This window comes from Ornithorhynchus anatinus, chromosome 12 (assembly GCF_004115215.2).
Source record: "Ornithorhynchus anatinus isolate Pmale09 chromosome 12, mOrnAna1.pri.v4, whole genome shotgun sequence".
Classification (NCBI taxonomy): domain Eukaryota; kingdom Metazoa; phylum Chordata; class Mammalia; order Monotremata; family Ornithorhynchidae; genus Ornithorhynchus; species Ornithorhynchus anatinus.
The window spans coordinates 33,987,097-34,010,265 of NC_041739.1; the positions used below are offsets into that span (position 1 = coordinate 33,987,097).

The following is a 23,169-nucleotide window of genomic DNA, read 5'->3' on the forward strand; positions in this document are numbered from 1 at the left end:
ATGCTGGCACACCACAGGCAATAATGTCACATCATCACATGATGCCATTCCTATTCCCCAGTCCGGTGAAGGGCAGGGGCGGGGAGGTCGCTGGCCGGGGGAGAGAAGGGATTCTGAAAGACAATATCCTGGACAATAATCCTAGGTTAACTGAGCCTTCCTGGCCTGTGAGTAGCCCGAATGAAATTCTGTTCACATGGTAGAGAAACAGGGATCGAATCTTGAGAAACTCCAAAGGAAGCATGGGAACAATTTTGACTTTTCAGAAGTTACAACAAGCCACTGGAAATTGCAGACGGCATGATCGAGTTGGAAATTGCTTGCAGCTCTTGGAAACACAACATGGATGAGAAAATAGTTTGCTGGCTAAGAGCCCGGCTTTAAGGACCTAAGAGCTAATTTGCTGCACCTTGAATGAAAAGGAAGACTATTGACCCTTTGCCCCCTTACCCAGACTTCTGCTTCTCCTCCTTGAAGAAATTAGTGAAATAAATTGCTAATACTTTCTTGGGGTCTACTTTGCTGCTTGAGTCAGTGCTCTTTTTCACAAATGCATTCTTTTTTCAGAAATATACAAATGTAATTAGAGTGACCTTTCTTGAAAAATCAAAGGTAGTTCTTCAAATAATTGTTTTACATAGATCCATTTATAAGTGATGTATGCAAGTCAGAAAATGGTAAAAAAGATTTATCAGTTCATTGCCATATTTAATTTGCAGGGAATGAACTGCAGTTTCTTGGGATTATTTAATCAAGATTTAATGCAAAGTTGTTGTTTTTTATGACGCTGTGTGTAAGTTAAACGTCAACTTTCACATTTGAATGTAAGGAAATCTGTTCAGTTATTTTTGATGACTACACATCAGTGACTTTTTTTTCTGGAATACCCTTCCATTGCACAGTTCTATAATAGTCACAAGTGATTCCCTTATTGATTCCATTGCAGGGAATGCGACAAAGGATGTTAAGTTTGAATATTTAAAGGGTCCTGAACTTGTGTATGAGTAGCTGGAGCTGGACTGGTTTGTGAGGTAGGCAACATGAAGCATTAATGCATTTGAACACACTGGTCCTTCAGCTCCATAAATGTTACGACAGTAGATGTTTAATTAGAAGGGAAGCGAATTAAGTTCTGAAGTATTAGTGAGCGTGGAAAAGAAAGCTGTGAAAAGCTGCCATCACAGAGTTTCTGTCTCTATTTCCAGGATGGAGTTCAATACCAGGGGAAAGAAATGAGGCCCGAAAGTGAATTACTAGAGGCACATAATTCAGGGAAAAATAATCAATTTGAACTATTTATAGGGGTTACAATTTTGCTGATTTCATTTGGGAAGAAATGCACACAGAATTTTTATTAGTGTGTAAAAATTATTTTGTTTGGTCTTAGCTTACCTCTAATGTCAACAAATGATGGAGCCTCCCATCAGGAAGGACAGACTGATTAGCCACGTGAAGCAGCGTGGCTTAATGGATAGAGCACAGGCCTGGAAGTCAGAAGACCTGGGTTCTAATCCTGGCTCTGCCACTTGTCTGCTCTATGACCTTGGGCAAGTCACAACTTCTCTGTGCCTCAGTTACTTCATCTGTAAAATGGGGATTAAAACTGTGAGCCCCATGTGGGCCATGGACCGTGTCCAACCTGATTAGCTTGTATCTACCCCAGCGCTTAATGCAGTACCTGGTATACAGTAAGCGCTGAACAAACACAATGGAAAAAAAAAAGCCTCAACCCTGAGACTTCAGGGCTAGCAAACTTTGTAGAGGAATTGATTAAAGTGCTAGGGGCTTATGGTAGTTTCACTTGCCCTCTCTCCTCTCTGCTAGTCATATTTCCTCTGGGCTCTTGGCTCAGAATGCCACAAGTGAGTAGAATGGTAGAGGTGCAGCACAATGAGAAGTGCGTGTGCTGTCTTTACCATCTTAAGCCAACTTCAGGCTCAGTCGGGACCAGAACCCAATTCTCCTCTTTCCTAGATAGTGTTCTTCTCCTGAACCACCAACAGCAGAAATCATTTCAACAAATGCTTCCAAAATGCACTTCTTATTGGAAAGATTTTTTTCAATCAAATGATTAAAACCTCTAAAAATAAAATGAAAGCTATTTCCCTTCAAGGTCAAAGAACAGCCACTGAACTAACCACTATTTAAAATTTCTTTTCTAAAAAAAACCCGGTACAGCCCTAGAATTTTGTGCATTTTGAGCTGTACTGACTCCATATTACTGAGGACCTGTCAGTTTTCATTGTCCATGTGAAATTACCATCTCCTCAATAAATTCAACAGATTTGCAAGTGAAAGATTTTTAGAAGTTTATCTCGATGATTACCTGTCCCGCATCTACCTGCGCCCTCGATCTCCAAATTGTAAAATGCCCAAGGTTGCAGTGTGGTACATTCAGTGGTGCTGAAATGGGTTTGGTGTGCCTACCAATGAGGAATTATGCCTCTTGGCTTTAATAATCACGATAGTGATCGAGTACTATTTGTTTGCGGTTATGTTCAACTAAGGTGGATCCCGTCACGTTTACCAGAGCCCGTGCGTTCGGATTGGCTCTCTTGTCAAGGAGGAGCTTGGTCACACGGTAATGTCCACAGTGCGCAGCAACATGGAGGGCCGTCAGGTAATCCAAGGTGACATCATCTACGGGCGCCTTGTGCTGCAGGAGGTGTTTGACGCATTCCACGTGATCGCCTTGGGCAGCCATGTGGAGTGGAGAAAGTCCGTTCTGCGTGGACAAAAAAACCCCACCGTGAGTGTTCATTCCATCAGCCAAAATGGCATCAGAAGAAACATTTACCACTAACTCATCAATGTAACCAGGATGCTGGGACGATTATTAATACTGACTTACCCAAACTGGTAAGTGTATAAGGCAGAAACTTGGGCTGCAATCCTTAGTAGTGATAGTAATAATTATAATAGTAGCAATAATAGAAATAACAGTAGTGTTAATAATATTTATTAAGTGCTTACTGTGTAGAGCACTGTATTAAGCATTGGGAAAGAATAATAGTTGGGAATTACACATGCTCCCTTGTGGGGGCTCACAATCTAAGTAGTAATAATAGCAGCATTTTTAAGCGCTTACTGTGTGCAGAGTACTGTACTGAGCGCCAGGAGAGAACAGAAATACAAATAGTTCCAGCCCCTGCAGACTGGGGGACTTACATTCAATGAGACTTTTTTGAGGAAGGAGCCAATAACAGATACCATAGTATCTACACACGGACACCCCATCTAGATGTTCCATCTGCTTTATGGTTCACCATCCAAGGTGTCCCACCTATAGGATCTTTGAAACCACAAAATTATCATGCAACCAAATACTACCCATGCTTTACCGGTGTGTGCAAATGCACAAATATTCTAACACAATTCTTAGCCAGAGGACAATTGCCATCTAATCATTTGAGGATATCCAATGTGCTGACATGCATACTCCTTCTTTTTACTCTCTCTCTCAATTTAGAAAAATTTAAACTTTTCCCCAGATGTGATTGGAAAGTGTGGGGTAACTGAAGCCTCTTAGTTCTTGTACAATTCCCTGTAAGTAGCCACCGATACAATCCACAGACGGACCTAAAACCGCTTTGCTGTGTCACTCAGCACTGAGCTGCACATCTGAAAGGCCATTTTATAAAATGGTAGGAAAAAAACACTTTTGGATAGTAGGGGAAAAACAAGGAAGACAAATGTAGCCTCTTCATCTGCTTCCAATTATAGCTGTTCCATTAGTAGCAGTGGAGGCCTGTCTTTAGAAACTTATTTAATTCCTCACATGGTTTAAATGGAGGGACCACTCTTTGCCCAAATGTTTCAAATTAAATGTCCAATTAAAATATAATAATGCTTGAAAATATTTGCTTGATTTGGCTGCCTCTTTTTCCTCAGATTACTCGGGTAAAACTGCTTCAGCCGCTGCACCAGGGTATCTCAGTGAGAACGGAGGAGAACACCCAAAACTGCTTGTGCTGCATTATGACTGATGGACTTGAGGCCTTATATTCCTCTACATCCTCCTTCCCAACCAGAATAGTTCTCATTTCCATTCCACGGCACCCTCCGGAAAGAGAACAGAAATGTTAACCTACTGTGATGGCAGAAAAAGAAAGCTATTTTCAAACATTTTTTGGAAAATGGCAAAACAACCAAAAAAAAAAAATCCCACCATGTGGTTTCCATTTATGTTCCTTTCCCACAATATTATCTACTAAGGACTATGGCAAAAGTTGCTGATTGCACCATCTCAGGAATGGGCACTAAAATTCTTATTACCCTGAAATGTAAATAACAGCCTTATGCTTAAATTTGGATTATATGACTCTAAACAAAGTAAACTGATTCTGCCAACACCCTATACCTCTGCCAGTCGAAAATTGACTGCCAGTCAAAAATCTGGAGAGTTAAATGATTGAAATATCTTTGAGTCCCTATCTTTGGCAGACAGTGTAGCACAGTGGAGAGAGAAAGGGACAGAAGTTAAGAAACTCATGCTCAAGTGTCAATTCTTCCACTGGCCTCCTGAGTGATATCAGGTAAGTCACTAGGCCTCAGTTTCCTTTTCTATATAATTTGGAGAAGATTTTGAACCCCATGAAGGATGGATACTGTTCAATCTAACTATCTAGGGTCTACCTCAACACTTGGAGTAGTGTTTGGTGCCTAGTCAGTGTTTGATAAATATAATTATTGTCCCTAGATGAGATATAATTATGGATAGGCTCTGAGAGATGGAGGCTAGTAAGTGAAGAGTCACAAAGCAAAACATATAGGGAAACTTCGAAAAAAACTTTGACAGAACGGCCTCTGAACATTAGCAAATGATGTCCTAGTCTATCCTTCACCTAAAATCTTTCCCTTTGAAAAGTATTGGTGTGAACAAAAGTCCAACATTAAAAAAAACCCAGCAGAAAATCAACTCTGTTCTCAAATATTCAGCTGACATGGCCACAGGAATCATGAAATGCTTCACATCAAGCTCTGCTTTTGGATAGACTTACTTCTTAAATGACATTTCTTAATACCTCTCCCATTTCTGCTTTCCAAAACTGACACAAATAAAAGGGGTGATTTTGTGAGTGCATATGGTGTCTCAATATATCTGGCAATTTATCCAAAATCATTAGAATTCAGAAGACTGTAGGAAAGATACTAATGCATCGATCTGCAGGCACAAGGGCAGGTAAACCTGGCTTTAGGCCATGCTTTCTGAAATGGAAAGCGAGTTAGTGTCTCGTTTAATGATCCTTAGGCCACTCCCAGCGGGACTCACCTTGGTCCTAGCTAATAGTGGGGCGCCTCGTTCCAGAAGAAGTTCGACCACCTGGTCATGGCCACTTCGGGCTGCACAGTGCAGCGGTGTTAGCCCGTCCTAGCGCAACGGAAGAATGAGTTAAGCATAATGTCTGTTTTTGAAGGCCCTGTTTCATATCACCTGGAGAAGCAGGACCCTAAAATACTAATCTTCTCATTCATTCTGAGTCGGGAATATAGTCAGTTGTCTATGAACAAGGAGAAAGGAGGCTGATGCAGTAATCCAGTCGGGATAGGATGAGTGATTCTACTAACGTGGTAATGATACAAGGTAATCAGGTTGACCCACGTGGGGCTCACAGTCTTAATCCTCATTTTCCAGGTTGAGGTAACTAAGGCACAGAGACGTTAAGTGGCTTGCCCAAGGTCACACAGCGGACAAGTAGCGGAGTCAGGGTTAGAACTCACGTCTTCTGACTCCCAAGCCCATGCTCTTTCCACTGAGTCATGCTGCTTCTCTGTTAAGACTGCGAGCCCCATGAGGGACAGGAACTATGCACAAATTGAATAGGCTGTATCTACCCTAGTGCTTCGAACAGTGCCTGGCACATAGGCAGGGCTTAACCAATACCATAAAAAAAACCGGGAGAAGGATAGGAGCTGAAGTCCCCAAGGTCTTTTGGGGGGAAGCTGGAGTTTTCATCAACTGCCATGGGGCCCCAAATAACTGAGAACAGCAGTTTCAAGGTGGCCCTCCTCTCAGTCAGCATCAGTAGTCTGGAGAATTGCAGGGCAAGTTTGGCAGATGTTTGGAAAATCTATGTAAACAATCCTCTTCCAGCTCCTGGAACACAACATGGTGTTGGACCTGTTTTCATGTCAGAACTACTACTAAATCCAGGAAGGGAGAGCTTGTGGCCTTCGGAGGTGGAGAGAGAGGCCTGGTTTGGTTGGCTTATGCTGACCTACCCCAGTGTTAAGTACAGTGTCTAGCACATAGTAAGCATAACAAATACCCCAATTTTTACTAATATTGACAGCCTTAGAAGGAAAGGGGATGCTCAATCAATCAATGCTATTTATTGAGTGCTTAGGAGAGTACATACAATTGAGTTGGTAGACATGATTCCTGTCTTCAAAGAGCTTACAATCTAATAAACTTACAGCCCTGAGACAATCAGCTGATCAATCAATGGTATTTATCGAGTGCTTACTTTGTACAGAGCACTGTACTAAGCACTTGGGAGAATACAAGAGAGTTGGTACCCACATTCCCTGCCCACTAGGAACTTATAGTCTAGAGGGGGAGATGGACATTAAATAAATTGTGGATATGTACATAAGTGCAGTGGGGCAAAGGCAGTTAGGAGAAGGACCAGAGGTAGCTGGGCGGTCAAATATTAGAGATATGGGAATCGAAGGCAGGAAATAGAATTGGGAGAAGGAGAAGGCATCCAATAGAGGGTACCATCATCATGTGGGACAGGGACCGTGTTGGATCTGATAACCTTGCATCCATCCCAGTGCTTAGTGCTCATTAAATTCTATAATTCTTGTTATCATGGCATTTGTTAAATGCTTGCTCTTTGCCAAACTGTTTTAAGCATTATTGCTGTTATTACCTACTGGGTGTTGAGTACTGTACTAAAGGCTTGGGTGTGCACAATCACTATAAGAGACTTGTTCTTGGCCCTGGAGGGACATGCAAATCAACAGAAAGATAGGCAAATAGAAATTATTTACAGTCAATGGGAGCAGGATGAGAAGGGTGACGTTGTGTCTGGTATAGTAAGAATCAGGAAAGATGGAAGGGGAATAAATAATTAGATGATATAGATTGAGTGTCTTAAGTGTTAAGATGGATGTTGGTTGGAATGACAACCTGCTTTGGCCTGACAAACATTCAGGTGCTAGGCTAACTTTTAATTTCAGATTATTAATCTATTTTGCAATTATTCTGAGGGAAGCTGAGAACTGTACTAAGTGCTTGAGAGAATACAATACAACAGATTTAGGAGATTCATTCTTTGCCCATAATGACATTCCATAATCTCAACTTAGTTCACGAGGGATACATATTACCATCATTATTATTATTGTTGCATTTAGGTGTTTACTATGTATCCAACATCGTTATAAGTGCTGGAATAGAAACAAGTCAATCAGATTGGGCACAGTCCCTTTCCCACTTGGGGGGGGGTCACCCTCTAAGTGGGAGGGAGAACATATATTAAATCCCCATTTTTATTCGAAGACTTCCTGACAGAAAGGCCACATACCTCTCAAGGAGTCTCTTTAAAGCTACCTGCCTCTATATCTATCTTTTCTGTCATATTTTCACTTAGATGAATTTGGCCCACAATAAGGTTTGTCCAATTCTATGGCAAACACTCTAAAATTGACAGTTCTAAAAGGCTGGTTTTTCCTTTTCAATAACAGAGATTGGAAATTGGAGGTGTTTTAATTTGACACATCTAAGGGAATATCATTTGATATTTTCAATTATTGTCATCCCTTAATTTCACTTTGGCAGATTACAGGCTGGTGGTGGAATATGGGTAAATCATTAATTTAATCATTTAATAATCATATGAAGCTAAGAACACCTTGTACTATATATTCTTTAGGTTCTCCCACCTTACTTTATTTTTTTGTTAAGATGAAGGTTTTGTTTTAAAACAAAGTTGGAAGCGTTCCCCGCATGGAGAACAACTTGAACTTTGCTTTGCTTCTAGCAATTTATAAGTTGTTCTAAAGGATATGGATAATGGAGAAGCCTTGTGATCTAGGCCTGGGAGTCAGAGGACCTGGGTTCTAATCTCAGTCTGACAAACATTTGCTGTGTGACCTTGGGCAAGTGACTTAACTTCTCTGACAAAATGCTTGCTGTGTGACCTCGGGCAAGTCACTTAACTTCTTGGTACCTCAGTTCTCTTGTTTTCCTTCCTACTTAGACTGTGAGCCCCATGTGGAACAGGGACTGTGTCCAACCTAATTAACTTGTACCTACACCAGCGCTTGGAACAGAATTTGACACCTAGAAAGCTCTCAACAAATACAATAAAAAAAAAAACCTCAAAGAAGGCACAACAGTCATCGGAGTAAAGAAAAGATGAGCAACATAAACAGGGGAAGAGAATGACTTGAAAAGGTTAACATACAGGGATCAATCCAAATATAAAGCAAAATTTACTATTGGGCAAAGTTTTAAATGAAAAAATAGACATTTGGCAATTAAGGTAGATTTTATGTTTTTCATCAAGCTCTTCAGTATCGTTTAAAAAAAGCTTTACTCTGCCATCTCATATATGTCTTTATCTTTCAAGTTAAAGGAGGTTAATGGAATTAAACATATTTTGTTGCAGGAATTAAACTACTTCCAGTGCACGCTGTTTAAATGTATGGCTTAAAAGCCACAGGATAAAAAGATATAATGGAATTCAGATATTTTGGGTGAATTAAACCCCAAATATTACTTCTAAAATAGCTGTAGAGTGTTTATAATACATAACAGAAGCAGCTTGTCAGTCCAGCAATATTACATTGGGCAACCAGCAGGAGACAAAGATTCTAATACTGGCAATCAATCAAACAACTGTATGCAGAGCACACTACTAAACACTTGAGAGAGTACAATACATCAGAATTTGTAGACACATTCCCTGCCTAACAAGACATACCTGGAATACTGATACACTGTAACGTAATGGGCTAGGAATAGGAGACGTGTGGGGAGGGAGGTGGTGGAGAGGAGGAAAGGGCTTTGGAGGGTTGGAAGGAGGTTCAGAACTTTACTGAGTCTGGTTAGAAAAAAAATACATTTTTCATTCATTGTCACAAGGCACAGCAAAGGATGAAGCTCACTGAGATAGTCTGACATCCAGTAGCTTCACAGCAATCACTGGTTACACTATAAGCAGCTACAGAACATAATTATTGGTCCTGATTTTGAAGAGCCTCTGGTCATAGAGAAACTAAAGATGGAGGGTTTCAGAAACAGGATGACCAAAATGAACTTCAGGCTTCAGACATTTAAAAGTCATTGCAAGTACAGGTATAGGCCCCATATGCTACACCATGCTGCCTGCTTCTTGAAGCAGCAGGGAAAATAAATCATAGTTAAAGAGATGGGTTATCCTTGGTATCATTTTCAATTTGCCATAATGCTCTTTCCCTCTTCAGGCCAACACTGGTCTATGTTCATATTTGCAAATAACACCTTCCCTATGTCCCCTCCCTCTCTCACGAAGGCCATTCCTTCTTGAAACTCAGCAACACAGTTTTGGGTGCCTTTCTCTCTCTGTCTCAAATAATCAATCAATGAATCATTGATATTAACTGAGCATTTACTATGTGCTGAGCACCGTACTAAGGGTACGACCCAACAGAGTTGGTAGACACATTCCCTGTCCACACTGAGTTTACAGTCTAGAGCTGGGTCTCTCTTAAGCTCCATTTTATCTGGCTTTTAGTCTTCCAAACAGCATTGTCTATAGGTCCTTGTTCTCCTTCCTAACAGAGAAGCCAATCGGAGTGTTGAGACAATGTGTATATCAATTGTTTGAGGTTTCATGGACTATGGAACACAAAGGAGCCACACTGGGACTCTGTGGAAGCAAACATCCTCGGAATTCTCCCACGCATGTATGATCGACCCAAACTTGGCAGCATGAAGGTTTCTGGAACCCACCTAGGGGTTTATCAAGCTACAACAGGTCACCCTTCCACACTAGCTGGGAAATCACTGCACAACGAGATCACAAGAAACAGTTAAGACGTCTTTAAGAGAGATCAGTATCTTTGCCTTAAGAGAACTGATTACTTATGCTGGCCTGTGATCCCTGCTACCTTTTATATGGGGCCCTTAGTCATTTAAAATTTTGCTTGGACTGGAGAATGAATTTTTTAACTGTAGTGAAGTTGTTTGTGCAGCTTTCTGCTTTATTTTGAAAATATCTTCAACTTTTACTAGCTCCTTGAAATGCTAGGAAGTCAATGCATTCTAGATCAAGATTTTGGTTTTGTGGGGAAATTTGGGAGGGCTGAAAGGAGGGAGCTAAGCATGGTGACTATGGCTTTGCACGATGGAGGAAGATGGGAAAGAGGATGCCTGGGGGGGGGGGGAAGTTGGTATCTTTTTTAATGTACAAAAATGCATATTTTACTATTTGTTTTACTCCAGGAAATCAAGACACTTAAAACATGAAAATACAGTATTAGACATTTCAAAGATACATTTGTAAAGAAGCACTGTGAATTTACACAGAACTGACTTTTCTACTGTTCCCAACCCACCACTATCCAGACTCTGCAGAAAAACCAGAAAAGTAAGTGTTGCAGGAAGAATTTGTTTAGATTTAAGGAAAGGTCTGAACTTCCCCTTTAACTGCAAAACATATTTATACCGGGCAAGCAACCACTCCATGTATTTCCTTTGAACCCTCCAGACCAACGGTCATAGCAAAGGGCAAGGCATATGGGCAAAGCAAAGGGAAAGGAAAGGAGGAACAAGAATCTATTAAATATTGCACCAGGACATATCACACCACAATGGAAACAACAATGACAGAAAAGCAGAAAGCTCTGGAAATTCTCTCTCTGTAAAGTGCTACAGCTGCTCTGGACCAGCTGCTTTGGAGAACCACAGATGCACATCTTGAAAGCCAATTAAAGCTCTCAAGGACAGGCAAGGCAGGTGCTGGACTCCAGGCTCTGGCTGATTTGGGTAGTGGCTTGTGCTGATAGCTCAAGTTCGTCCTCCAGTTGAAAAAAGCTGGTAAATGCCTGCATTGTATGACAAGATTCTGCATACAGAGAGCCTCCACTTGACCCTGCTCTTCAGAGTCAAATCCAGATCTGGCTTATGGCCAACCAATAGAAATTTTCCCAGAGAACAGGGAATATCTTTAAAGGGATGGAAAGATTTTGCATTTTCTAATCCTCCTGAGGCTGAAATACCCATCATAGAAGAGAAAATGGAAAATCTCATATGATTGAGGGAGAGATTATATTATAGTTCAGACATGCTGGGCACATGTGGGGATTAAAGTATTCTTCACATCAATCCAACAGAAACAGACTGGCAGAAAGACACACTTAGATTTTTATAGCTATCCGTAAGTATTTAACGGTAATATCCTTTAAATCACGAGAATGATCGGAGGGAGGGAGGATTTGAGATTGATATGTTCTTTATCAAATTTACAAAAAATTCCACGTGGTCATTAAGTACTCTTTGTCTCCCTAAAGGTGGTTTTTATATTGAGGAGTTCCTCAAAAGCAAGTAGTCATGTATCAGATCAATAACATGTTTGGGAACTTAAAGGTAAAAAGCTGGAAGCCTAATTAATGACTTTCATCTTTGAATGTGAATATATCCAAGCTGTCATTTAGACTGGCATTAATAATGGACGTTAATAATGACATTCCAATGACAGTCCAAATCAAGGCCAGGATGAATTTCCACTTTTGGAGATTATAAGATACTGCAAAGAAGTAATATCTGACTAAATAAGGGCCTAATCAGTCAAATGTACTTAGTGAGTGCTTACAGTATTCAGAGGACTGTACCAAGGACTTGGGAAAGTACTATAAGTAGGCACAATCCCTGCCTTCAGAGAGCTTACAATTTAGTGGAGTTTCAATTTCACATTCCCTTACTCTGACTCAGTTTTGGGCAAAGCTTCCATTTCATTCTATAATCCCCAGCCCCCACCATCCAAATCACAAAAGAGGACTCCAGAGAGTCATCTTCTCTGCCCAGGTCTATGTGCTGATATTTCCAGATTGCAGCTAGAGGAGCACAAAGCAATGGGAACAGCAGGCAGTTGAAGGAACAGATAAACTCACCCTGGTTTTGGCATCGATCTGACCTCCACGATCCAGCAAGAGCTTCACCATATTGGTGTTTCCCCTTTTGGAAGCCACATGCAGAGGAGTGATTCCATTCTGCACCACCGAAAGACCAAACAAGAACACATTGGGTTTGACAGGGTCTGATGGGAAAGCTTGGTTCAGGGGACACGAAGGACGTTTGCCTCTTAAACTAAGATTGGAGCCTTTATTTTTTTTTAATAGGACAAAAGAGAGGAAACCAGAAGAAAACAACCCCAGAGTATAGAGAATGAAGTGAAACGATTCATCCGAATGAGGTTAATCAATATTCTGATACACTGATACACGTCAATATGGTATCAGACATATTGCACATTGTAAATATGTTGCACATTGGTTAAGGGCCAAGAAGGCTATTAGGAAATGGTCGTCAAACTTTAGCTCTACCAGGCCGATATTTTAATTTGGTACCTTTTTTTCTTTTTACAGAACCATAGCCTAAAAGGTGAATCCTAAAAATGGAAGACTTCCATAAAACTAAATCTGCTTAATACATCAGGGTTACAGGAAAACCTGACTCCATTGTACATAACCTTTTTGAAAACAATTCAGCAAAATAGTTCTTACAAAGAAAATAAATCAACCATACAGTGAGTGGGGAAACAAAATTTTGACTACCTATATTCTTAATGTACTATTTACTCTGATGACATTGGTAAAATATGGACAGCATAGTGTGCCTATAACCACAGTTTGTCTTCCACTTACTTTGAATCAGTCCTTCACTTTGAACTGCTCAGTTAGCTCAGTTAGTATTTTCTGACACCAAAATAGCCGACTTTATAATTATATGATAGTGCAAGAATGGCCCATTTATCAAATAAATAATTATTAAGTGTGTAGATTATTCTTCATCTGAAGAAAGCTCTGTGGGGAGTGCTTACAATGATTAATTGTGAAAGATATTGGAATTCAAAACATCAGTTCCCCATTTACGGATAGATACCGAGTGCCATCTGTGTGAACGGCAGTAACCCTCTGGTTGGGATTTAGGATGGTATCATGGAAAGCACCTGGAGAATTGGCAAAAAAAAACCTTAGATGTGCTACACAGATTGGAGTAGAAACAAATCCAATAATGCAAATTCTTTGGGCAAAACACAGCTAATAGAATAATGGCATTCCCCCTACTAGCCCCCTTTATGTGGAATTTTAAATAAACATCTCCACAAAATACACTGCCTAGAGGAGGAAAAGAATTAATCCATACCCTGGCTGTAAAGTCCACAGCAGCTCCTCGGTTGAGAAGAAGGGTGGCTACGTTAACATTTCCGTAATGCGCAGCTATGTGTAGTGGAGTGAAACCACTCTGTAGAAACAGACAGAATGACAGTTAGCAATCCGTTTTGACATTTCCCTAAGATCGCAACCATTTTATCAGGGAATCTTTGAAGCCCACAGCTTTTAACACTCAACATTGGTATATTAATCCCACCCAGTTATAAACCATGGTTAAAAGTGACATAGAGATGGGAGAGTTATGAAATAGCCTTTCTTTCTTCTAATGGGCCCAACTTCAAATATATTCTTTGATGTGGAATTTGTGAAGATTACTTCCGTGAAACAATGCACCTTTTTAAACGATGGTATTTCTCCTTCTATCATGATGGGAATAGTGCAAGTTTTCAGATCAATTGTTTACCTATAATATTTACATGATCTTGACTCCAGACAGCAGGCTGGAATGTTTCTGTCATACTGTACTCTCCCAAGCACTTAGTATAGTGCTCTGCACACAGTAAGAGCTCAATATGATTGACTGATGTAACTGTTCCCATCTTTGGAGGATAGGGCCACTGTAACCATTACAACAATTTAAGTATTTTCCCTCACACACACAGGTGTACTCAATTATCTGTCCTGAATTATTCTGTCCAAAATAGTTTGCATTTTCCTTTACTTTACAAAACAAACATTATGGAAAATTACAAACTGACTTGGTAACTGCTAAAGTTCCCTACTCAGTGTGGTCATATAATTGCCATAAAATATCACTCCACTAGAATATCCAATTCAGTCTGTCACTCAACTATGCAGAAATGGCTTCTAAATCTAAGTCATCAGTCTCCTAATACAAATAACTTCAGTGTCCTCATTTTTATTTAAATATCTCCATGTTTGGTTTTGTGGAAAATGGCATAATCAGACATAATAATAATAATAATTGTGGTATTTGTTAAGTGCTTGTTATATGGCAGGCACTGTACTAAGTACTGGGGTGGATACAAGCAAATCAGGTTCAGAAACAGACCCTGACCTACATAGGGGTGACAGTCTCAATCCCCATTTTATAGATGACGGAACTGAGGCACGGAGAAGTCAAGTGACTTGCCCAAGGTCACACATCAGACAAGTGGTGGAGCTGGGATTAGAACCTATGATTTTCTGACTCCCAGGCCCATGCTCTATCCACTACACCACACTGCTTTCAAAGATATCTAGGAGGTTGCCCCTAAAATCTGTATCATTACATCAGCATATTTGCTAAATTAAAAGAAAAATCAATACATATTGGCCAGGAAGAGTAGAGTTTAGAAGCATTAAATAAATTGAATACTATCAATAAATACTATTGATAGATTGACATATAAGTATGCTCAAAAGTTCACTAAGAGGTTTCACAACTAATTTTTCACACACTTTCTCTGTGTTAGTTTGGTATATGAAAAATGTATACTTTAACTTAATATGCTATTTTTTTTAGGCCTTAAGCCTTTTATCATCAAAAAAGTATGATGATAAAAGGTTCAAGACCTAAAAACAATCTGCTTTATATCTAAAATTTCCCAGTAAACATAATGTGATCAGTGTTCCTGAATTGAGTAGTGGAAAACTATATTTGCAAAATAAAGTTACCATGAGACATAAAAATATGGGAAGCAGCAAGGCCTAAAGGAAAGAAAAAGGGTCTGGGAGTCTGAGGGCCTGGGTCCTAATCTCAGTTCTTCCACTTGTCCACCTGTGTGAACTTGGCCATGTCACATAATTGCTCTGTGCCTCAGATTCCCCATGTATAAAATGGGTATTAAATACCTGTTCTCCCTCCTATTTAGACGTGGAGTCCATTGAGAGGTAATATGTCCACAGTGATGATCTTAAATCTGCCCCAGAGCTTAGTACAGTGCTTGGCACACAGTAAGCACTTAAATACCATAATTGCTATTTCCTCACTAAGACTAACTCCTAACCTGAGAATGCCCAGAAAATATTAGGCACATTTCTTGGTAAAAAATTAATAGTAGTGCAAAGTAGCATGAAGAGATGTTATGAAAACTTTATTGCCCCAACACTGCAATTCCTAAAATACTGCAAATACATCTTTTCAAGTAAGCATTATTTGCCAAACCATCACCAAAGTAAATTTTATTCAATATCTGTGATGGATTTAATCACACTGTATGAAAGGTCTCAAAATCCATTCAATGACAATGGATCTTCCAGTTAGTGAGAATTAGTGAGCATTTATTATAAATGGGGGAAAAACTGTTCATCTTGACATATCTACAATACTGTACCTCAGTTGTCCTATTCACCATCATCTGAAGCAGTGTTGTTTGGGAAAAAGAGGGAAGATATTACACAAAGGAAAATTCAGGGAGAAAAGTTCATTTGTATATAGCAATCAAGAATGCTATTACTGGAAAAAGGTCAAACATTTTATTAAAGGCAATATATTCTTCTAAATAATACACTGGTGGTCCGTTTTCACTGTTGTCTTGCTTAAAAACACCTTTAACAGGGAAATGACAGAACTCTGAAAGAAACCCTTCCCAAAGACAATCCTGGCATATATTTTCTCAGCCATGCACACAAGACAGCCCCACTTTGGAAATGCTGCCTGAATAATTTCTCTTTTCCCACAGCATAGAGCTACTACTTTAAAAATGGTCCACAACATATTGCCTTCCCACAGGCCTCCGTTTGCCGGAGGGTCCGTGAGCTTTTTTTTTTTTTTTTTTACCTTGGACTGGACATCAGCGTTGTGATCATTCTGGAGCAAGAGCGCTGCGGATTTCGTGTCATCCTTCCTGGCGGCGATGTGCAAGGCTGGCAGCCTCACTTTGCCCTTGGTGTCATTCTCCAGGAGAATGGCCACCGCCTGGTTGTGCCCTTGCTGCAGAGCCACAGCCAGTGGAGTGAAACCATCCTGATGAAACAGAAATTCATTCATTCAATCGTATTTAGAAATAAGAACAGATTTCCAATTAGCACTGGACACCAAGCTGCCGTCCTCTTCAGGTCCCCTCTTCTGTCCCCACTCTCCATCAATCGATGGTATTCACTGAGCACTTACTCTATACAGAACACTGCACTAAGCGCTTGGGATGGTACAACAGAATTAGCAGGTACGCTCCCTGTCCAAAATGAGCAGGCAGTCTAGAGTCTCCACCTCCAGTCACATATGACACAGGTCTTCCACATATCTAGGCTCTTCTCATTTAAAAAAAACATGATGGGCAAAGTGCTTGTAACACAAAATTGTTGCGTAAGCTATTCCTTTTTTGGTATCCATTAAATGCTTACTATTGTCAGGAACTGTTCTAAGCGCTGGGGTAGATACGAGGTAATCAGGTTAGACGCAGTTCCTGTCCCATATGGAGCTCACACTCTTAATCACCATTTTACAGATGAGTAACTGAGGCCCAGAGAAGTCAAATGACTTGCTCAAGGTCACACAGCAGACAAGTGGTGGAGCTGGAATTAGAACCCAGGTCTTTCTGAATCCTAAGCCCCTGCCCTTTCCATTAGGCCATGGTGCTTTTCTACGGAGCTGTTGCTTGCTCTATTTTCTGTCACTAATCTTCTGCTCAGGAAAACTGAATGGATTCTTAGCTGAATAGATTTGAGAACAACAGGTTGCAATCGCCAGAAACAAGATAATGCTTTCTGCTTTATGAATTCAATCAAAAGGAAAGTGCCTGAGGCTGAACAGTTACTAGGCATGCTGAAAAGTAGTATAGCCTAGTGGAAAGATATGGGTCTGGGAGTCAAAGGACCTGGGTTCTAATCCTGGCTCCGCCCCTTGTCGGTTGGATGACCTTGGGCAAATCAATTCACTTCTCTTTGCCTCAGTTACCTAATCTGTAAAATGCAGATTAAGAATGTAAGCTCTATTTGGGACAGTGACTGTGTCCAACCTGATTACCCTGTATCTACCCCAGCACTTAGAACAGTGTTCTGCCCACAGTAAGCGCTTAACATATACCATTAAAAAAAGTTACTGTATGCTAAGAGGTCACTGAAAGTCACATAGTTCAGGATGGATCATTTTACTTTGCAAATCAGGAAATCCTCTCTATTTTTGTCACCTATAATTTTATTGTCTGTTTCATTCTCCTTGATGCACATTAAAGGCCAGATTCATTAAGAGGAATCTCACAACCCCTGACTCTCCAATCTCTAGCTCTGACTCCTTGATCCAGACACCTTCCCCTTACCCCCTCTGATCCCTGACCCTGAGTCCTCAGGAGCTCATCCTTCCACTCCGACTTGCCCACTGGCACAACTTCATCTTTGTGACCTTGGGCAAGCCGCTCAACTTCTCTGTGTTTCAGTTACCTCATCTGCAAAATGGGGATTAAGACTGTAAGCCCCATGTGGAACAGGGACTGTGTCCAACCTGATTACCTTGTATCCACCACAGCACTTAGAACAGGGCTTGACACATAGTAAGCACCTAACAAATACTCTAAGAATTATTTATATTATGAAAACCAAGTGGATTTTGTTTTATTCTGATCCTATGAAAATTTTTCTTCCAGTTTCAAACAGTATATTTGTACTATTTCCTACTATATCCCTATTTTTCCTCCCATTTCACTTTTGTATATGACTCCTCCATTAGACTGTAAACTCCTTGAGGGCGGAGAACATGTGATTTGCTTCTGTTGAACTTTCCCATCTGTGTAGTACAGTTCACTTAACAGGAACTCAATACAATTGATTTGTTGATTCATTCCAATATTTTAAATTTCTCTTTGGGCTCCCAGTAAGCATGAAATTTTGACCTTCACATATTTTTAGCTTCTCCTACATTTAAAAGGCATATTTGCAATAAGCATGGGTGCTTTTTGGAGAACACTTTTTGCAAAGATTTTGCCATGATACTGTGTCCTCATAGTAATGATAATAATAATAATGGTACTTGTTAAGCACTTACTATGTTCCAAGCATTGTTCTAAGAGCTGGCATAGGTACAGGTTAATCAGGTTGGACACAGTCCCTGTTCCACATGGGGTTCACAGTCTTAAACCCCATTTTACAGAAGAGGTAACTGAGGCCCAGAGAAGTTAAGTGACTTGTCAAACTTCATAAAGGTAGACACGTCGAGGAGCCGGGATTAGAATTCTGGTTCCAGGCCCGTGTTCCATCCACTAAGCCACCCTACACCCTTTCCTCTTCATCCAAATTGCTACTACATTAATCCAAGCACTTATTCTATCCCTCCTTGATTACTGCATCAGCCTCCTTGCTGACCTCCCTGTCTCCTGTCTCTCCCTGCTCTAGTCCATACTTCACTCTGCTGCCCAGATAATTTTTCTAAAAGGAATTTCAGTCCATGTTTCTCTACTCTTGAAGAACAACCAGTGGTTGCCCATCCACCTCTGCAAACAGAAATCCTTATCACTGGCTTTAAAGCCCTTAATCACTTTGCCCCCTCCTATTTTACCTTGTTGATTTCCTACTACAGTCTGGCTCCCACACTTCACTCCTACTCACTGAACCTCGATCTCATCTATTTTAGTATACTGATCCCTTTTCTGCATCCTCTCTCTAGCCTGGCATTCCCTCCCTCTTTATATATGATGGACGACAACTGTCCTTATTAAAATCACATCTCTTCCAAAAGGCCTTCCCTGACTAAGCACTCATTTTCCCTACTCCTCTCCCTTTTGCATCACCTATGCACCTGGATACGTACCCTTTAAGCATCTGATAGTCACCCCACTGTCAGCCCCAAAGTACTTATATACATATCCATAATTTAATTCCCATCTCCTCCTCTAGACTGTAAGCTCCTTGTGGGCAGGCAACATGTCTAATAACTCTGTCGTAGTATATTCTCCCAAAGCTTAGTACAGCGTTCTGCACACTGTAAGCCACATAAATATAACTGATTGATTAATTAATCTGGATTTAACTGGGCCCCAAATGTACCAGATGCAATGTGCCTTATTTTTCAAGTTTGCTAACAGATCCGGTCCCAAGGATACTATTAAGAAACTATATTTTTCTCCACCTGCTGTTTAATTTGCCTGGTTCCAATATGATTGATATCATCTACACTCTTAATTACTTGCATTTCCCCAGTATCCATAACAAAATCCCTACAGACCCACAAGCATTTTAGGTCAATCCACATGCTTTCCCTGGAACCTCAGAGCGAAAGACACTGTAAACATCTTTGAAGGAAAAAAGTAGCACCTCTGCCCTATTGGAAAGTTAAAGAAATTCAACAGAAAATGTTAAACCTGATGCTATTCTTCTGGGGAATTTTGTGTAACATACAATAGACTATAAACTTCTTGAGAGAAGAGATTTTGCCTTCCGACTCTATTGTAGTGTATATGCTCAGGAGAGTACCTATAGTAGGTGCTCAATAAATACCAATGGTTGATTGAATGATTAATGTGGTGAGACTTCTGTCAGAATTAGAAACAAATTAGAATTAAATCCAAAAGGCCAAAGCGAAAGGAGTAGAGGCTTTATGGAGAGGAATGAGAAGTAAATGTTCACAGCTGTTCAGCCAGAGAGAGATTTACTACTCCCCAGAGCAGGTGGGTACCTAGAAGGGGTAGATAGAGATAACACTTTAAAAAGCACGAAGATGTGTTTAGATTGACAAGAAGAAAAACAATGGAAAATGTAGTGGAAGAATTATTCTTTTTCCAGGTAAACTTCATCATATGTTAATTTGGAATGGCACCCCAATTGAATGATTGTATATTTCCAGGCATGCTATCTAATCCATTCATAATTTTGTAATCACTCATTTTAATCTAATACCAATTAGCTTGTTTGTATATTAAATTGCAAATGCATCAGAGTTTGCCTATCACTACATGTTCTCTAGAGAGTAACTTCATTTTCGTGTATTAAAAAAGGGCAGCTGCAGGAACAACTGAGTTGAGCGGATAATTCAAGGATAGAATAATAATAATAATCATGGTATTTGTTAAGCGCTTACTATGTGCCAGGCAGTGTACTAAGTGCTGGCGTGGACAGTACAATAGGAGTGGGAAGTAGCTTGGCTCAGTGGAAAGAGCACGGGCTTTGGAGCCAGAGGTCATGGGTTTGAATCCCAGCTCTGCCACTTGTCAGCTGTGTGACTGTGGGCAAGTCACTTAACTTCTCTGTGCCTCAGTTACCTCATTTGTAAAATGGGGATTAAGACTGTGAGCCCCACGTGGGACAACCTGATTGCCCTGTGTCTACCCCAGTGCTTAGAACAGTGCTCTGCACATAGTAAGTGCTTAACAAATACCAATATTATTATTATTATTACAAGCAAATTGGGTTGGATGCATTCTTTGAACATTTGAAAAAAATGCTTTAAACTTCACAGGAATAGAACAAGGATGGCTCTGCCTACATGATACTGATCATCATCAACAGAATCTAACAAGTATTCAATATAATCTCAGGTATTGAGGCATTCTGAAATAGAGGGTTATTTCAACATTCTTGCATTCCAGCAAGGTGTTATGGCTGGCAGCTGGCCCTACTTAATAGTCCCTAAAAGAATAGATTCAAGGTGTCACATTTTTCAAATCATTCATTTTGATCCAAATAAATTCCCAGACTCCTTGCAAAACTTCACATGAATAATAATACAGGTATTTTTTCCTCGTTTCTTAATAGTCCACCCACACGTCTGTCTAGACAGAGAATTCCAATGTTTCAGTGAGACGTTAGAGGGGCAAACGTAATGTATACAAGGTGGCATCCTTTTGAAATCTTGAGTGCACAAACAGGGACTATTTACAGGAAAAGGAAAATAAAATCGACTGATTATGTGATCCAGAAGGGCGCAACAAATTCAGTGTTTGATATTTAGCACAGATTATTGCACTGAACTGTATATACGGAATCCTTGTAGTCAAGGATTCTGTCAGATATGGTTACATGTGCATAATATTTATGTTAATATTAAGGCATAGATATACATTACTGCCATTGTTCTTGTCTGCCTGTCTGTCTCCCCCGATTAGACCGTAAGCCCGTCAAAGGGCAGGGACTGTCTCTATCTGTTGCCGATTTGTACATTCCAAGTGCTTAGTACAGTGCTCTGCACATAGTAAGTGCTCAATAAATACTATTGAATGAATGAATGAATATCTGACAGTTCAGTACAATAATCTGTGCTGAGTGAGTAAATGTGATGAGTGACAAAATAGGTACTTCTGGGAGGGGCTGGAAAAAGGAAGTAGATGATTGAAGATTTTCAGCAAGGATAGGATCTGTAACTAAACCTCTTCCTAAAGGCAATGTTGCCTGGCAAAAACCAGACTTTAACATTTCCTGTAAGCACTTGGTATTCATCCCAGACCCAACCCCACAGCAATTATCTATATATGCATAATTTATTTTAATGCCTGTCTTCCCCTCTACATTGTAAGCTCCTTGTGGGCAGAGAATGTGTCTATCAACTCTGTTTTATTGTACTCTCCCAAGCATTTAGCACAGTACTCTGCACACTGTAAACATTCAATTATGATTTATTGATTGACTTCTGAGAATTCACTGGGTAATATCACTTCTACAATTCCATTGGAAAGAATCTTTTCATAGCCAATTTGAAGAGTTTTCATATTTGCTGAGTGAAGGGCTCATATAAAATTGGCTAATGTAGCTAACTTGGATTAATTTATCAATCAATTAATCAGTCAGTGGTATTTATAATAATTATGGCATTTGTTAAACTCTTTTGTGCCAGGCACTGTTCTAAGCACCGGGATAGAAACAAGATAATCGGGTTGGACACAGTCCCTGTCCCACCTAGGGCCCACAGTCTTAATCCCCATTTTCCAAATGAGGGAATTGATGCACAGAGAAATGAAGTGACTTGCCCAAGTTTTCACAGCAGTCAAGTGGTGGAGTTGGGATTAGAACCCATGACCTTCTGACTCCCAGGCCCATGCTCTATCTACTAGGCCACGGTGCTTCACACAGTTCTTATTATGTGTAGAGCACTTACCTAAGACATGGACTGAATTTTTTAAAAAAAATTAGCTGGGCAGCAGAGTGAAGTATAAATTGGATACGGGGAGATAGGAAGCAGGGAGAACAATTAGGAGACAGATGCAGTAGTTAAGTAAGCATATAAGAGCTTGGATCAGCATAGCATTTTGGATGAAGAGGAAAGGGGGGGCTTTCAATGATGTTGTGAAGGTAGAATCAAGAGGATTTGGTGACAGACTGAAAATGTGGGTTGAATGAGAGAGATGTCTGGAATGAGGGAGTAATAATTAGCTGGAAAAACAACCCATAAAAAAAGTCAATAAAACAATCTACTCAGTTTCTAATCCTGGTACTGACAAGATTCTAATCTCTTAGAAGGAAAGGTAGTGAAACCCCAGTTTCTCTATGTAGATATTGGTGGAGCTCCCCCAAGCCAGGTTGCTTACTCACAGCTGTGGTCTAAATCCCACCAAGCTCCAGGAAATGTATTTCCATTCAATGGCCAAATTTCACCAAAGCCACTCACGTGCAACTCATACACTGGATACTGTGTAATCCCTGAGGATGGGAATTTGATCCAATCTCATGAAAATCAGGTTGTACCCCAGGAGTTTAAGGATAAGATTTAGGGTCTGTTCCATCTGAGCTTTCTGAAAGCATTAAACTAGACCATAGTATTAATCCATGGCACACATTAAGCTCTTACTGTGTGCCAAGCACTGTATACTAAGTGCTTGGGAGTATAACCACACAGTGGAGTAGGTAGGCACGAACCCTGCCCACAGAGAGTTTACAGATCAGAGGGGGAGACTTGAGAATCTTGACTGTTCTTCCATGCCC

The 23,169-nt window shown here is 40.3% G+C and overlaps 1 protein-coding gene across 50 annotated transcripts in view; it reads right to left on the reverse strand.

Moving 5' to 3' along the window:
* ANK2 (ankyrin 2) overlaps nt 1–23,169 on the reverse strand; it is a 576,252-nt gene that overhangs the window by 113,670 nt on the left and 439,413 nt on the right. For 46 of the 50 annotated variants that reach the window (XM_039913760.1, XM_039913763.1, XM_039913759.1 and 43 more), the window contains 6 exons: nt 16,109–16,294; nt 15,663–15,686; nt 13,358–13,456; nt 12,103–12,201; nt 5,273–5,371; nt 2,528–2,725 (listed from right to left, as the gene is read on the reverse strand). In XM_039913760.1, coding sequence (XP_039769694.1) covers nt 2,528–2,725; nt 5,273–5,371; nt 12,103–12,201; nt 13,358–13,456; nt 15,663–15,686; nt 16,109–16,294 — 705 coding nt within the window. The remainder of the gene's footprint in view (nt 1–2,527; nt 2,726–5,272; nt 5,372–12,102; nt 12,202–13,357; nt 13,457–15,662; nt 15,687–16,108; nt 16,295–23,169) is intronic. The other 4 variants (XM_039913755.1, XM_039913769.1, XM_039913766.1 and 1 more) reach the window with 1 other exon arrangement.